Below are 16,674 nucleotides of genomic sequence, written 5' to 3'. Positions count from 1 at the left end.
ACGCTTACGACATTGCGATGCAACTAATGTAGAACCAGCTTAAGACGATGGTGCTGCATGGTGCTGGGCATGCGCATTGCGAACATTAGGACCTCTCTACCTTTCTCTCTCGCACAGATGTTGGATTCACCTTGGTATACAGGCCAGTATAAGCAATGCCTCTTCCAGTAGTATATATTCTAAGGTAGATCCTCTAATCAGAGTCTGGCCACCTGTTGTGAGATTCTCTAAGGCCGGAATCAGACTATGCATTACCCCGGATCTACAATAGAGTTCTAAATCTTAAGCCATAAGAAATGGGCGAATCACAGTCGATTATCTGTCAATCCTCTCGGATTCGACTGTAATTGGTCAATTTCTTACGGCTTAAGTCTTAAAACACCTATTGTAGATCCGGACTTAAAGATTGAGATTGAAGATTGAAGATTAAAATTTGACCAGTGAGGACAAAGGAATTTTAGCTCCTATTGTTTTTATTGGTCAAATTTCAATCTTTCAATCTTCAATCTCAATATTCAATGCGTAGTCTGATTTCGACCTTACCCCGGATCTACAATAGTTTTAAACCTTAAGCCATAAGAAATGGACGAATCATAGTCGATTATTCTCCTCGAATTCAACTGTAATTGGTCAATTTCTTACGACTTAAAGCTTAAAACACCTATTGTAGATCCGGATTTAAAGTTCGCCTCGTGGAAATTTGCTGGAAAATGACCCAGTTTTAGACCTTTAACGAGTGCGTTCGACTTGAGGTCTGCTTAGCGGAACGTCGATCTCGAGAGAGGCTTTCATTTCGTCCCCTTTCCGACCTCTGGTTCCTCTATCTTCGAGGTTCTCAGCACGAAGCGAAGTACCTCCCGATTTGCGTCGCTCCTTCCTCTAGCTCTAGCGGTCCGGAACTTGGACGCGACCAAATCAGTCTAAAATTCGGTTCCTGCTGCGTCCACCCCCTCAGCTCCTTGGCTATCCGGAGCTTGGATGTAACAAAGATAACGTTCACCGTTTTTATAAAAAAAAATGTCAAATATCGTAAAAAAAAAAAAAACATTTTTTACATATTAAACCTCAATTATCTTGAAAATCTGACGTGCTAGAATTTTTTCGCTCGTGGCATCGTTTTTAGTATCCAAAAATCTATAAGAGATACGTAATCCGGTTCAAAATAATTAAAAAAAATATTTTTTGTAAACTAGTGTAATTAAACACTGAAATTCCTATTATTAATGTAATAATCTAATGATCGTCGAATAAGTACGTATACCATATCAAATGCATGGAATTGTTTTCTTTAGTTACTATATGTAACTATTACCAACTATTGTGCCGATCGACGGGCATACGTTTGCTTACTCGACGATCATTAGATTACATTAATAATAAGAATTAATATTTAATTATTTATGAAAGTGAATAGATATGCGCTTTTCCGCTTATAATTGGTAGTAGAGGGCAGTGAGGATAGATTAAAAAATAATGTGCATGAATGAGTAAAGATGCGTTGGGTTGTGTTAAAAATTATAATTGGTAGTAGAGGGCAGCGAGGATAGGTGATAATGTGTATGAGTGCGTAAGAATGCGTTTGGTTGTGTTAAAAAAAATTCGAACATTTCGAAGGGGTGAGGGAAGGTGAGTGTTTAAGGATGTGGTAGGTCATATCAGGAAGTGTCAGCATGTATCGAAGTCTCTGTAGTGGGTGGAAGGGGGATGAGAAAGGTTCGGATTTCGGATGAATAACGAAAATGTTCGATATGGGTGTGGAGGGTGTTTGGGAGTGTGTGTGAGCGTATTCGAGTATTAATTGTCGATTTATAATCGAAACGTGGTGTCCGCGGATACTGACGACGTTTCTTAATTTAATTTACTCCATTTTTACAAAGAAATTGAAATATCTCCCTTAATATTCATCAGAGAAAAAAAATAAAGACTTTCATTACATTCTCCGTGCTATCGATTGAGCCTATTAAAAATTTCATCTGCCTAGCCGTTTTTTAGATATGATCACAGTGTTCCCAGTCAACTCGACGGATAGGGTAAAGATATACTGTAGTGTCTCCTGCGCCCAGTACGAGCGCGTATATTTGGCGCGAGACACTACCGTGTTTCTTGATAATTTTTTGTTCATTCAACTTTTAACTTAACTAAATTAATTTTATAAATTAACTTTAACTTAATTTAGTTAAAAAAAAACATTAACTTAATACCCAACTTTGATAACTGTTATGTAACACCATACTAAGAAAAATTTCTGATTGATAATGGACGAACCAGAAGATTTTGATTATATCAAGCAGAATTCTGATTAATCAAATAAAATTATAACAGATTCAAATAGAAAATTTTATCCACTTTCAACCAAAATTTTAATTAATGCTATCAGATTTTTTCCATGTATTACATTTATTTTAGCTGACGTTAACTAGGGTGTAGATGCCCAGTTCGAATTATTATGCTATCAAAATTATTATCACGATTTTTTCCATAATTGTTGATTTTTGTGTGTAATGGTGGATCGCTTTGACAAAACGAGCGATTCTTCTGATGTGGGATCATGCTTTGCAGTTTTCTTCGATGCGTTACTCACTGTTAAAATCAAATAAAATATGAATTAATAATTATTAACAATTATTAAAATTTAAATGATTTTAATAATTGTTGTGTTTTAAAAAATCAATTATCAGAAATTAATACAAAATTTCTTTTTTGTTCTCAATTACTTTGATGATGTAGCTCTAAAGAAAACATGAAGATATTTAAGGGGATGCTGGAGTGATCAAATTGTCGGGACATTGCAGATCGATATAAATTTCCGAATTTACTGAACGGAATCAAAAATCTTTTTACAGAATTAAAGTAGACGCAAAATTGGGAGGTGCGGCAGTGGACTATATACTAAAATAAAAAAAAAGTTAAAAACTTACATTTTTTCAACTCGTAAAGCTTCACTTGACGTAAATGTTTTCTTAATACAAAAATTTTATAGCTCATATGGACAAAACGATAGTTCAGCACCCAGTCTTTTACATGCACAAACGATACTGAGTTTATGAAACTAAGATTAAAAGCTTTAAAAAGAAATATTTCTATCGATCTCTGCAAATTACGTATATATGAATGCTAAGTGAAAACTCGGAATGGTAAACAAAGCAATAATTGTGTCTAGCAGTAGGTATTCGATCTTGCAAGAGATGGCGTGCAAGAGATTGCAATATATTAGATAAGGACAGATGTATGCGTTTGAGTGAGACAGAATGATAATGTAAAAAATGAATTAAAGATGTCACTATTATTGACCTTTTTTATTTGGAATTTAGGATTTTGGCTACGTTTACACCGTGCATTTAGGCCGCGGTCTATACAATAGATGTCCTTGTTTATCTTGTAGGTTAAACAAAGACATCTATCGTATAGGTCGCAGAATAAGCGCATGGTGTAAACGTAGCCCATATCATTTGATCGGTTGGCGGAGGTCGTGTGAGAATTTTGCAACTGCAAAAATAGGTTTCTGAATTGAATATTTTGGACTGAAGGAAAGTTAAGGACGATAAGGATTTGATTCGTCTAACGGTACAAGATCTCGTGAGATTTTATTTAATTTCTAGTTCTGCTAGGCGACGGTACGGTAACGTAAGCTAGTTAACCTAAAAGTGATACAGACGAAGACTACAAATCCCCCCCCCCGTAATAACGGGGGGAATTTGGTTTCCTATTGAATATGGATTCCACAACAAAAGGCGTTCAAAAAGAAATTATGAATTGGTCTGCAGTTACAAACAATAAGAGGTAGGTTAATCTTTCCAACGAAGATGTATCTTGCAAAAAGCCGCTGGTGAATGAACACCCAGGAATTAAACAATCAGCATCGAATTCAATGGAATTGAAAAAAAGCAAAGGATACCAATTCTCCTATTGTTAAGTATTTCCAGAAGGATAATAAATGGTCCATTCACTATTTGGATTCAGCCTGACTGCAACAACGACAAGGAAAAACAAAAATCACTTCAAGTAAGCCCATATAAAGTTGGTAATCTGATCTGCAAAAAGTATCATAGCATAGATTACATAAGCAGCAAATCTAAATCTCGGGTCGAAGTTAATTTCAAGAACACAAAGGAGGCGAACCAATTAATAGATGATCCTATACTAAAAGTCAACAACTTGAAAGTATTCATCCCGAGTTTTAGATTAACAAGAAGAGATCTCATTAAAGGTATTGATGAGGATATTATAGAGGAGGAGATCCTTAAGGAATTGGAATCAGAGTTCCAAATCTTGAGAGTTAGAAGGCTAAATAAAAGAAATCGAGATCCTAATAAACAGGAAGGCGACCCGAAATGGATGGCAAACAAATCTGTTGTCATCACATTTTCTGGTCAGAATTTGCCCACCGTAGTATATCTATATAAAATCTATATAAAATCATTGAGGTCGAGCCCTATACGATCCTTTCCATCATTTGTTGCAACTGCTTCAAACTAGGACATACTGGATCAATTTATAAAAAATGAGGCTAAATGTAGTATGTGCGGCGAGATCAAACATCAGGGTAACTGTCTTCACGGTTTTGCTATCTGTTCCAATTGCCAAGGAGATCATATATCATCAAATAAAAATTGTCCTATATTTAGGAAGGAATACGAAGTCAAGAGATTGATGGCTTATGAAAACATAGTGATGTTAGAAAAATGGTTTTTAATCACCCAAAGAAGAAATTTAAACCAGGTCCTAAGGAATTTCCAAATCTTCAAAGTAAACCTTTTATTCCATACAACGAAAAGATCAAAGGTCGAAAGACTTTATCCACAACTTCCAAGCTTGACGGTGATCAGAAAACTCAAGAGAATAAACCTATAAATTTCTACAAGTTCCAAAAAGAAAACTGAAGACTTCATTGGAAGTAGGGAGGTTCCCCTTCATCAGTTGGATTAGCCCTTGGTCAAGAAATCATTGCTAAGAGGACATCTCAGGACAACAACACCCTCAATCGGAAACCTGGCTCATCAAAATCAATAGACTCCTACACGCTTGTGCAAATAGCCCGTAGTCAACGAGTTATACTCAAAGATATTTCTAATACTCTAGATCAAAAGGTAAAGGGATGCTTTAGCAGACAGACTTCCTTCTATTAATTTACAGAAATTAATTAAAACATACTTAAAATCGCAAAAAAATATAAATATAAATAGTAATTTTTATTAAATTCGTTCAAGATAATATTTCTTAAATCATTAATACCATGATCAAGCTAAAGATCCTGGAATGAATCTGTAGAGGAATAAGAGATAAGATTTATGAATTGGAGAGACTTTTTCACGAGTGGGACATTATTATGTTTAATGAAACTTTTTTGAAATTGGAATTACTAGAGTTTCATATTAATGGATTAAAAACTGTGAGATTCGATAGATTATATAGCAATGAAGGGGGTAACGCCTTTCTAATTAAAAAATATATGATTTTTGAAACTGTTGAACTCTGTTTTACTCCTAGTGCCTTGGAGACAGAATGCGTATCAGTAACTACCTCAGTAGGCAATAATAATCTTACTCCTTTTGAATGGCAAAAATTTTTAGATACAATCAAAAAGCTCGGTGATAAATTTTGCGTTGGAGGGGATCTGAATGCGCACCATCCTTCTTGGGGAAGTGATCACTGCTGTCATAATATGGCAATATTATTTATAATTTCACAGATCCAGAAGATTTCATAATTTTAAGCAACGGCAAATCAACTCATATATCAGGTCCTAACCACAGTAAATCTTGCATAGATTTATCAATAGTCTCTCCTTCACTTGCTTTGAGTAGTGAGTGATCGGTAGAAAATGATAATTGGAAAAGTGATCACTTTCCCATTTCGATTAGACTAGATGTAACGGTTGAATACATTCCGAAACCCCAATACAAATATAATGTTAATAAAATCAATTGGTCCAAATTCAGCGAATTCTGGGCGGTCAATAATGTGTTTAACTCTATGGAATTTGTAAATTCATCGGTCTGTAGTGGATACTCCTTTTTGTTAAACTAAATAATAGGAGCTGTTGAATTTTCTTTACCTAAAAAACAGTTAAAAGAACTGATTTAGTGTTGTTCAACAATCATTATAATAAAAAGAAACCGCCAGCGGTTTGAATAGTAACTGCGAAAGGGCGATTAGAATTAAGAAGGCTAAATGGTTGTCCCTACAATATAAATTTACAAAGGAAGAATTCTTTGAATTTAAAAAAATAGAGGCTCAAACAAAGATTATATTAAAAAAAGAAAAAAAGGCTTTTTTAAAATTTTGTGAATCTTTAAATAAAAATAGTAAAAGTGGTGGGGTAATTAATCAGATCAGGGCCCTCCCCCAGTGACCTTGATCTTGACATATGTTGTCAAGGTCATGACCCTGAGTGACCTCCAACAAGTTTTAGCCGTCGCTCCAGCATCCCCTGAAGAGATATCCTAATAGTACTTTCTTAATGTGTACGTACGTTCCTCAAATTGTGGTTCTATTTTAACTACGCTACCGATACTCTCCCTTGATGATGTAAAGGCACTTATGCGACTCGTACTCTTCAAATGATCTATCGTGCCAGCGGAACTATCATAAGGACTGAAAGGCGATTTAATCGATGAAGGAAAATATGGTAACTCGATGTTCTTGGCTATCAGCAATTTCTTAACGTACGCTTCAGCTTCTACATGACGAATCGTGAACTCTGCGATATCTTGAAGAACTAGGGCGTTTTGTTCTTGAAGCTCTCGTAATTCAACTTCTCTCTGCAGAAAAGCATCTCGAGATAAAATCGTTAAAGGACATGATTTAATAGCAGATCTTTTTCATTTGTTACCTACCTGTTGCAGAAGCACAGTGTCGTCCCTTTTAGAGATATATAAATTTTGTATATCCTTCTGTACCTTACGAAGGCTCTTATCTGCTCTGGATATCTTCTCTTCTTGTTCTGTCGTTTGTTTTTCAATACCTGATAAGTAACGTTCTTTATCTTCCTTTTCTTCTTTGGTTTTTTCAATATCGTTGAGCAATTGAGTATAATCATTCTGCGTTTTCTGCCCGATAAAATTGAAACATTAATTTTCTATATTTTATTGCTATCAATTACGCTTAATCAATTATGCTACTCCAATATGCTTAATTTTATATTTTGCACGAGTTAAATATTTAATATATGCATTATTTGCAACAGAAAAATATAGATTTTTTTATGATATAAAAATAATATATAACTAAACAAATCAACTGAAAACAATTTTGTCGTAATCTTTACTTTTTAGATCTTTCTGTTGCTGTCATCTCTTTGTGTATAAACGCATAGTTTTTATTTCTTACTATCCTGATAAATACCATTTTATCTTCTTTTAATTATATCAATTTTTTGATAAGTACAAAAAGCTCTCCTACCGAAGTCGAAATTAAAACTCGACATAAATTAACGTAATATCAATGTTAAAATTTTGCACTCAACAATGTAATAAAAAACGCAGCGTTACATATTAATTTTAATTGGTGTTGATATGTACAAAAAAATACCTGTAATTTATCAAACAATCGTTGCAGTTGCGTTTGCTTTTGCAATAGCTTCTGTCGTGCATTATGCATCTGCTCATCGAGCCTGTTTTGTTCCGTCCACTCAGGTCCGTCTTGATCAACCATGCTCATACTGTCCCTATATTTGTCATTACATACGTTTATTACACGCAATGTGTTTTCCATGCTACGTATTTCCTGCTCTGTTCGTCTGATTGTTTCGTCCAGTTTGTCGCCTTGTTCTCGCAACATGTACCGCTCTTGAGCACTCTGTATCTTTAAGTATGCGGTGCTCATCGGCGCCCCATCCACAGTAGTACCTACTGTCGCAACGCTGCTGTCATATCGCACCTGCAATTGCCGTATCCTGCTTTTTCTTTCAGTAATAGCAGTACGCATCTCCGAACACTCGTTGCCGGTGACCCTCTTCTGCATGGCGAGCGCTTCTTTCTGCGCTGCGATCTCTGCTGCACGTTCTTTAAGCGTCTGTGAACAAAGGTGAATATATATGTCAAAGATGATCCGACTTTACAATTTGCCACTGTATAATCGATTTCATATCATAGAATCTTCTGTTACAAAGCCATTAGCGGATCCACGGAGGGAAAGTCATTTCTGAAATGCTTAATCACAATTTTAATATTCCAAAAAATTTTTTTAATTTAAGGAATTCCTAGATATAAAAAATATAAAGGCAACAGTATTCACAGTCTGTTCTTATTTTAAGACTTTTTTAAATAATGTCTTGAGATACTAATGCAATTCTCTGATTGGCTTATGACATCTTAAGACTAGAGTCCTATATTATCAGAGAAGCGCAAATAGGTTTCACTTGCAAATTGGCTGAGGTGTCACCAATCAAAATCGAGAATATTGGGTCCGCAGCTGATCGCTTATAACAAGGGTATTTTCCAGAACACAGAACATTAAACTGTGTTCCACTGTATAAGATACTTGTTGGAACGCAGTTTAGTTTCGTAATGTAAAGTGTAACACCAAAATGCATTGTAGTGTAGGGTTTGACTTAAATGTCTATTAAAATATTATGTTGAAATTGTTTTAAATTATTGATGTTAAATTTAAATAAGCGAAAGGTAAAATCGTGCGTGTCGTTTGCAAATGTTTCGTCGTTTGGATAAAAAAAGAAAAGAAGAACGGAGAGCGCGTTCTGACATAAAAGGCGTGCTGTCAATTTAGAAAATAAATTCTCTTTCGTCATTAATTTCTGTCTCCATTTCTTGACAAGACTAATTGAGAATTACAGAGACTCGCATCTCCATAGTAGTCTTCCATTCTTATTCTCATGATATTTAGCGTATCAATAATAGATTTATGATTTTTATTTAGATTTAAGTTATAATTTTTTCAGAATTAACAATTATTGACGGTTTTATTGCAAAATAAGTACGGCTAGCAAATAATTTTTTGAAAAGTTGATAACATTGACATATTTTACACGCTTATGCTTAGCTTTGGTAAATATTTACCTTTACACAGTCAGCTCCAAATGACCCCCAAATGACCTTGACCCTCAAGGAGGTCAAGGTCAGTGACCTTTTCCGTCGCTCATTATTCATTAAAAAGTTATGAACGGAACAATTTCTATGAATAGCACACAATTTTTAAACATAAGATATTTCAGCAGTATTTTCCCTTGACAGGGGGAGGTGGAGACCTCGCTTTACATGGAAAGTCATGCGCCTCTTGGCAGAGGGGAGGTGGAATGGGAATCGCTTCAGGTGAAAGTTGCGCGTCCCCAAGCACAGGAGGAGGTGGGGTGGGAGTCATTTCAAGTAAAAGTCATCAAAATAATCAAGATACTTAGTCAAGATCAATGTAGTGTCGATGTATTGAAAATTGATTTTTCAACATTAATTAAACTTTATTTTTCATTTTTTCTTTTTTTCTACCGAAATTAAACAATTTTCCAATTTTTTGTACGTTTTGCATCATAAAACCATAATGGAGGCCACTACGAAAGAAATCTCATAGCGATTCGGCAAATTTTTTGTAGATGCAAGATACTTAAAAGCACAAAAAAGTGAAGAATAAATTTTTTTGATGATCCACACAATTGTTTCTTGAGTAAAAATAAAAAAGGAAAAAATTGCTAATTTTTATGATACTTTAAATCATTTGTATCATGTTTCTTAAAAAATTTTAGCAACTACACTATCAAATAGAGTAAAGCTTTAGCTTTAGAAATCTCTTTTTAAAATTGCTGTACGGTAATTTTTAACGGAGTTATGAGCAATCAAAGTCAAAGTGCTCACTTTTTACTTAATCCGCCACAATTCAGTAACAAAAAATCGTATAAACATTTTTAAAAAACGATTTTGTAGGAAAAAACTTTAAACTTTTACATGAGAAAGTCGAAAATTTTCGCAGATTTTTTTTAGGTACGTGACAAGCTTTCAAAGTAAGATAAAGATTTCTCATTTCGTTCAGTTCATAGTTTTCTATGTGTAAAAATTACTAAACCCATGGAAACTCAAAAAATACAGAGACCATTCGAAAATAGAGATTTCAAGTTTTAAAACTCTTTTTTAAAATTCAAATTTCGTTCATTTTTAACGAAGTTATAGTTGTTTAAATTTTGTCTATTTTTTTTTTACAAAAGATTAAATGTTCCTCCAATTTTTATGAGTACTGTATTTTAATAATATTTCAGGGATATTAAGGATATAATACCAAGGATATTATACAAGTGGACATATAATCTCTACAGAATACTCTCGTAACATTAAAAAATATTATATGATATTTTCGAAACATTATAACTTATTTTAATTTTTTTTTTAATAATATCCATATAACATTCTAAGAATATTTTACGCTTATAAGGTTACTGACTGTCAAGGGGGGAATGGTTTTCGCCCATTTTTGCAAGTGTTTTAAAGCGATCTCGTCATTTAGATTTATCCAAATTGTCTTTATTTACAAATGGCATGTAACATAAATTACCTTGGTAAAAAAAGTTGATAGAGAACAATAGAAAAATCCTATCATTTTGAATATGGAATCTAGTTCGTGAATTCACTAATTTGAATGAGATCTTATAGGATACTCGTTATGCTCGCGAGGTCAATGATAGAAAATGATATAAACTTATAGAAAACGATACAAATTGATAGAAATCCTATCATTCTTAATCGTTCTCTATCAATTTCTTTTACCAGTATAACGTGTCATTTCTCGCTTATGACGTCACGATTTCAACATGGCCGCGGCGATTACTCAGGGGCCTTAATTCTAACGAAGTTAGAAAATCACTTACCGCTTCGAGATGAAGACGATACTTTTCTAAATCGTAGACTTTATCGCTCACATTCGATGTCATTCGCTCAAGCTGCAATACTTGAAGGCGTATTATATTTTCTTCCACTTGTTTTTCTTCGTTTCGAGACTGTGCGATTTTCAGTCGTTTCTCGCCTCCATCTAACAGCAATAATAAATCTTGCTTTTTGCTCCGTAACCGTTCGAGTTCGTCGTTTTCATTCAATAAGCCACTAGAAACTTTTTTCATATCGTGCTACAGGTAAAATATATTCCCTTTGATTACGTTTTATTTAACTAAATTTTCTTATTGGTGTTTTTGTACCAATTTTATCTTTTCTTCTTAGATTAATGTAATTTTATTTAAATAGTTAAATAATTAAATAGAGACAGAGAAAGAGAGAGAGAGATGAGTAAATTTGGGCAATTAGGAATCGGCGCTGTAAATGTTGCGCTTAAATAATTAACAGTCCTTAAAGTCTAAAAATATATATTTCTGTGTAGCGTTTGTATATCTATTTGACGTACGTTTCGGTTAAATTTTTCAGCGTGGAAAACAAATGAATTGTATTTCACTGCATGATCTGCACACGTAGCTTCCCTGATGGAAAAAATCGCCGAAATTATTGAATTTGACAATGAAATTGTTGAAATGAGAAATGAAAATGGTTGAAATTTGAAATTCTTTTAGCGTGAATAATACATTTAATATTGAAATACTATGAATTTTAACGATAATTAATGGAAATTAATGAAGATTAATGAAAAATAACGAAGACTAATGAAAAATATTTAATATTCATACTAATTTATTCAGAGATATTGAACACTGAATTATATTAAAATACCATGAATCCTAAAGATTAATTTCTGAAAATGCATGAAAAAAAAAATGAAAAATAATGCAAGACATGTAATATTTCTACAATTTATTATACACTGAAATATGCTGAAATATTATGAATTTTGAGGAAAATTAATGAAAATATCTGAAAAGTAATGAAATGGGAACGAAATATACAATATTTTTATAGATTTATCAATGAAAGTTATCGAAAACGAAAATAGGATAATTAAAATGTTGGAATTAATAGTTGAAAGATGGTAATGAAATTTGCTGAACTATAATGAAATCAGTTAACATTGTAACGAAAAGCGTTGAATTCAAAAGAATTGTGAAGAAAATTTATAGGTTTATATTCAAAGAAACCGAACATTATATTATACTGAAATATTATAAATCCTGAATATTTATTGAAAAAGAATGAAAAATAATGCAAGACATATGTAATATTTTTACGATGTATTATACACTTAAATATGCTGAAGTACTATGAATTTTCAATACAACTACATTCATTGTACTGTACAATTACACTCATTGTACATAGTTTCTGATATTATATATAACTGAAATAAGACGTTATTTTTTCAAACTTTTTTTGTTAATAACTTTTTAAAGAAGGACTAGCGACGGCTAAAATTTGTTGGAGGTTACTCAGGGTTATGACCTTGTCCCTATGACCCAGAGTTACAACATATGTCAAGGTCAAGGTCATTGGAGCTTGGTCCCCTAAGCGATACTTTTACCGAAAATACTCATTTGTATTGAAGATTAACTAATTGAAGCTACGTGTGTGGATCATGAAATACAATTCATCTATTTTCCATGCTGAAGGCTAGAATTTAACCGAAACGTACGTCAAATAGATATACAAACGCGCGCTACACTGAAAATATATATTTTTAGATCAATAAATAAAAGAAGGGCTACGAGCCAATTATATAATTATTATATATTTTTAGACTTTAAGGTCTGTTAATTATTTAAGCACAACACTTACATCGCCGATTCCTAATTGCTCGAATTTACTCATCTATTTAATTATTGATCTAAGTAATCTAGCGTTTGAATTCTATTTTTTATAAAATATAAGTCTTACTTCCAAACCGACAATTTGATTTTGCAATAATTTAGATGTAGCTGTTTTCTCTTTCAATACAGCTTGCAGCTCTTCGATTCTCGTCTGTTTCTTTTCGGCTTCACTCTTATCATGCTCATGCCCTTTAATCTGTTCGAACTTCATTTCGCACTTCTGCAGACTGAAGTCCACTTGATAAAGAGCTTCCTTTTTCTCCCCTACAAGTTTGTTTTCCTTTACAAGCAAGGTGTTGAGCAGATCAACTTTTTTGTACTCGCTCTGCATTTCCATCTGTAAAATCTTTCTTTCGTTCTCCAATTCTACAATCCTTTTCGTTGTACGTAAAATCATAGCTTGCAATCGACTTAATTCCTTGATAATCACGTATATTCGTTTCTCGTCGTGCTGGAACCAGTTGACATGAACTATTATTCTTTTCAAGACAATTTTCATTATATTAAAATGGATTTCCTTTTTATTATTTAGCAAGAATGGATCTTCTTCGTAATAGTAATATATAAGTTAAATAGACTATAAGAGAGTTCAATTATATAATAGAAATATACCTCGATCATTTTTTCTAAATGATTTGTTTTTTCTTCGACATTTAGCTTTTGATTTTCAACCTCTTCCAAAGTCGACATTAAATCATTGTTTTGCTTCTTGCAATCATTCACCTTTATATGTTTGTTCTCGATCCCGATTTTTTTACGCTTTGTATTAGCTCGGATTTGTTGTACGCGACGTGCCAAATCTGCTACTAACTTCTTCTGGGTGTGAAGCTGTCTCAATAATTATTGAAATGTATAATCATTCAGTAAAATTATTCGGTATGGGAATAACGTCGGTATGGGTAATTATTCGTATGAGGAGACGTCGTTAATAGCACTGCTTGGGTGTTTGATAAAACGGCAATACATGTATTTGAAATGTGAGTGTTTAAGCTTTTGAGCCCAGTAATTGGCATTCGTTCGAAACATAAACAAGAGTAACTTTTTTTGCGTTGAAAGTATCGGAATTTATTCCAAAAAAGCAAGATTTGTGGGAAGTTGTACTCCATTATTTCATTTTAAAGAAAAGTGCTGCAGAAATGCATCGTTTGCTCGTAAATATTTACGGTGAGCATGCTCCATCAAATACTACTTGTAAAGAATGGTTTCGGCGATTCAACAATGGTGAATTCGACGTATGTAACAAAGAACGCGAAGGTGCATCGAAAAAATTTGAAAATGCAGAATTTGAAAATGAAACCATCCGAAACCATCACTGGCGATCGTTATCGACTATAATTGATACATTTGAACCAAGCTTTGAAAGAAAAACGACTGGAATGGGACAATAGGCATAACAAGCTGATTCTGTTACATGACAATGCTAGGTTATACGTTGCAAAACCAGTCAAGAAATATTTGGAAGGAGTGAAGTGAGAAATTCTGCCCCACCCGCCGTATTCACCAGACATTGCTCCTTCAAATTTCCATTTGTTCCGGTCCATGCAGTCGGCCCTTTCTGGGGAACGATTCAATTCTTATGAAGGTATTAAAAAATGGCTTGATGAATGGATCGCTTTAAAAGAACGAGATTTTTTTTCCTTCGAAGAATTCGTTTATTACCGGAAAGAAAGTTGTCGCTACCGACGGAGCATATTTTGAATAAACTCATTTTGTATTGTTTTATTTAAATAAATACATCTTTTTCATTAAAAAAGAACGGAAACTTATTCCCATACCCAATATGAAAAATAAAATAGTCAATAGCTGTTGCATTTAAATTAGCACACAATAATTAACAAAATTAGATTTATAATTTTATGGAAAATAAAAGTCTTTCTTTTGTGGTTTTCACCTCAATGGCGTAGATGTCAATCGTTTTCACGATTTTGCGCTGTTTTTCTTGGACTACACCAAGTTTCTTCTCCGAATATTTAATCAACTGCTCCAGTTCTTTGTTATTTACAATTTGATCCGTTAAAAATTGCTCTTCTTCTGCGAGATTTTTCTTTTTCTCCCTACTGATCTCTCGCAATGTTTCGATTTCCTGCAACGATTTGTATCATATATCGATGCAAAATTGGAAAAAAAATTGTTTATACCCTTAGACTATTCTGTATATCGTTGTCTCTCTGGCGCAGAATGTTGACACTTTGCGTCCATTGATTTATCATCTGTTTGCGTTCTTTTAACGCTTCCACGTACAGTTTTGCTGTACGATCCAGAACGATCTCCATCTCTCGTACTTCACCGACAGTTTTAATAATAGTTTGACGATAAGTCTCGAGTTCCATACTGAGTTTCTGCCGTTTTTGTTCTAATTCCTAAGGAATAAATTGTATTGTAAACAATAATAGGTGAAAATCGATCAATGAGATTAAATACGTGTACATGAACAAAACCATATTCGGTCAAGGCGGTTCTTCGTGCCTAATTATGTCTCTTTTGTGAATTTATACAATTTCCATTTCAAACTAACTGTGCGCTGATTCCCGAGGTAATATTTTTCGCAATTAAATTATTTATAAATTTTGTATTAAGATCTTTCTAAAACGCCTATGAGCATCAAAATTATTAAATTACTTTTGATATTAGTAGACCGGCTTTGGTTACATTTGGTTACATGGTTTAGGGTTACATTTGAAAATCGACAAATAATCGGTGCAAATAGCTTGAACTAGAAATTGTATAAATTCACAAAAGAAATATGATTAGGCACAAAGAACTGCCTTGATCGAATATGGCTTTTTTTTATTTACGTTTGTATTTTAAAATTACGAGGGTCGTTTGAAAAGTTTTGAGTCTCAACATGAAGATGGCATTACTCGTTAAAACCATTCTGGTACTACAATCGTACATGCTTTGAAAGATACCTGTGAAAATTGTAGCCATTATGGACGCTCAATTGTTTGACAGTCATTTGTGTCAGTCGATGTCACTTTTGTAAAAATGGAAAAAATCGAATACACATTTTCAAGGCTCTATTGGAGCGGTTTAAGCGCAACGAGTCAGATTTTTTGCGTCGATTAATAACTATTGATGAAACTTGGATCCACTACTTCATTCCTAAGACGAAGGAATAGTCAAAACAATGGATTACATCCGTAGAAGCCTATTTTGCAGAGCAAGACGCCAACTATTATTTGAATGGGTTAAAAGGATGGGAGCATCGCTGGGAAAAGTGTATCGACTTAAAAGGAGACTATGTTGAAAAATAAAGCTGAATTTGACCGAAAAAATACTTGTTTCTATGTTAGGCTCAAAACTTTTCAAACGACTCTCATATATGTCATATACACAGTAGGTAAAACTTTTTAACTTTCACAGCGAAATCTGGCCTTTTATTTTGGGAATGCTGAAGTCGCCTGTATTATCGATAAAAGCGTTTTTGTTCGTGTCGAATTTCTTCGTAGTGGTTTCACAGAATAAAAATTCCTTTTCTACGATTAAAATGTACATACTAATGTATTTATCGCTAGTGTATTTTGTGTTCAAAGATGGAAAAAATAAAAAATTACAGATTTTTTTATCCATTTTACTTCCAGCGTTGGTCATTATACTAAGATAAAAATGGATAAAAAGAAATCTATAATTTTTTATTTTTAAATCGACTCTAGCATCCCCTCAAAATTAAGCATCATAAGTATTATTACTATTATATTGTACAAATATACTGAGAATAATAAACAACTTTAAATCTTAGAACTTATTGAAACAAATGTGTGTACATATATACAGGGTGTTTCCAAATTAAATGGCAAAACTTCGGGAGCGTGTAGAGGAGTAAAAAACTAAGAAAAAAAGTCCTATAGACATATGCTCCTTTTTGCTTTGTTTCGCAGGAAATCACGAAAAAAGAAAAAAATATATTTAATTTATTATTTTAATTATTTTATTTATAAACTTTTTAATGAAGATTTTGTTCGAAATGTGCACCTCTTGCAGCAATACAAGCATTG

At 33.3% G+C, this 16,674-nt stretch overlaps 2 protein-coding genes across 6 annotated transcripts in view; one reads left to right on the top strand and one right to left on the bottom strand.

Moving 5' to 3' along the window:
- Positions 1 to 2,394: 2,394 nt before the first annotated feature.
- Positions 2,395 to 16,674, bottom strand: part of LOC108732036 (Coiled-coil domain containing protein 39) — a 20,853-nt gene continuing 6,573 nt past the window's right edge. Inside the window, exons 3-12 of one of the 2 annotated variants that reach the window (XM_018462639.1) lie at positions 14,818 to 15,039; positions 14,571 to 14,762; positions 13,292 to 13,507; positions 12,747 to 13,130; positions 10,805 to 11,059; positions 7,531 to 8,013; positions 6,837 to 7,049; positions 6,670 to 6,761; positions 6,473 to 6,594; positions 2,395 to 2,580 (exon numbers count right to left, since the gene is read on the bottom strand). In XM_018462639.1, the coding sequence (XP_018318141.1) occupies positions 2,465 to 2,580; positions 6,473 to 6,594; positions 6,670 to 6,761; positions 6,837 to 7,049; positions 7,531 to 8,013; positions 10,805 to 11,059; positions 12,747 to 13,130; positions 13,292 to 13,507; positions 14,571 to 14,762; positions 14,818 to 15,039 (2,295 nt within the window). In that variant the 3' untranslated portion in view covers positions 2,395 to 2,464. Of the gene's footprint in view, positions 2,581 to 6,472; positions 6,762 to 6,836; positions 7,050 to 7,530; positions 8,014 to 10,804; positions 11,060 to 12,746; positions 13,131 to 13,291; positions 13,508 to 14,570; positions 14,763 to 14,817; positions 15,040 to 16,674 lie in introns of both variants that reach the window. The other variant, XM_018462638.1, reaches the window with a different exon arrangement.
- On the top strand, positions 3,415 to 4,764 carry LOC108732040 (uncharacterized). Of its 4 annotated transcripts, none has more exons than XR_001937047.1 (3): positions 3,415 to 3,780; positions 3,915 to 4,543; positions 4,626 to 4,764. XR_001937047.1 is itself a non-coding variant. In XM_018462645.1 (3 exons), the coding sequence occupies exons 2-3, from the start codon at positions 3,713 to 3,715 to the stop codon at positions 4,474 to 4,476; spliced, it is 630 nt and encodes a 209-aa protein (XP_018318147.1). In that variant the 5' UTR covers positions 3,415 to 3,498; positions 3,600 to 3,712; the 3' UTR covers positions 4,477 to 4,764. The 4 variants fall into 4 exon arrangements, 3 of the variants coding, with proteins under 3 accessions (XP_018318147.1, XP_018318148.1, XP_018318145.1); XM_018462645.1 differs by having other exon boundaries at positions 3,415 to 3,498; positions 3,600 to 3,780; positions 3,915 to 4,764; XM_018462646.1 differs by having other exon boundaries at positions 3,924 to 4,764.

The sequence above is a fragment of the Mycetomoellerius zeteki genome, unplaced genomic scaffold (genome assembly GCF_001594055.1).
Source record: "Mycetomoellerius zeteki isolate Tzet28-1 unplaced genomic scaffold, Tzet1.0 scaffold145, whole genome shotgun sequence".
NCBI classification, from domain to species: domain Eukaryota; kingdom Metazoa; phylum Arthropoda; class Insecta; order Hymenoptera; family Formicidae; genus Mycetomoellerius; species Mycetomoellerius zeteki.
This window is presented reverse-complemented; position numbering and strand designations above follow the sequence as displayed.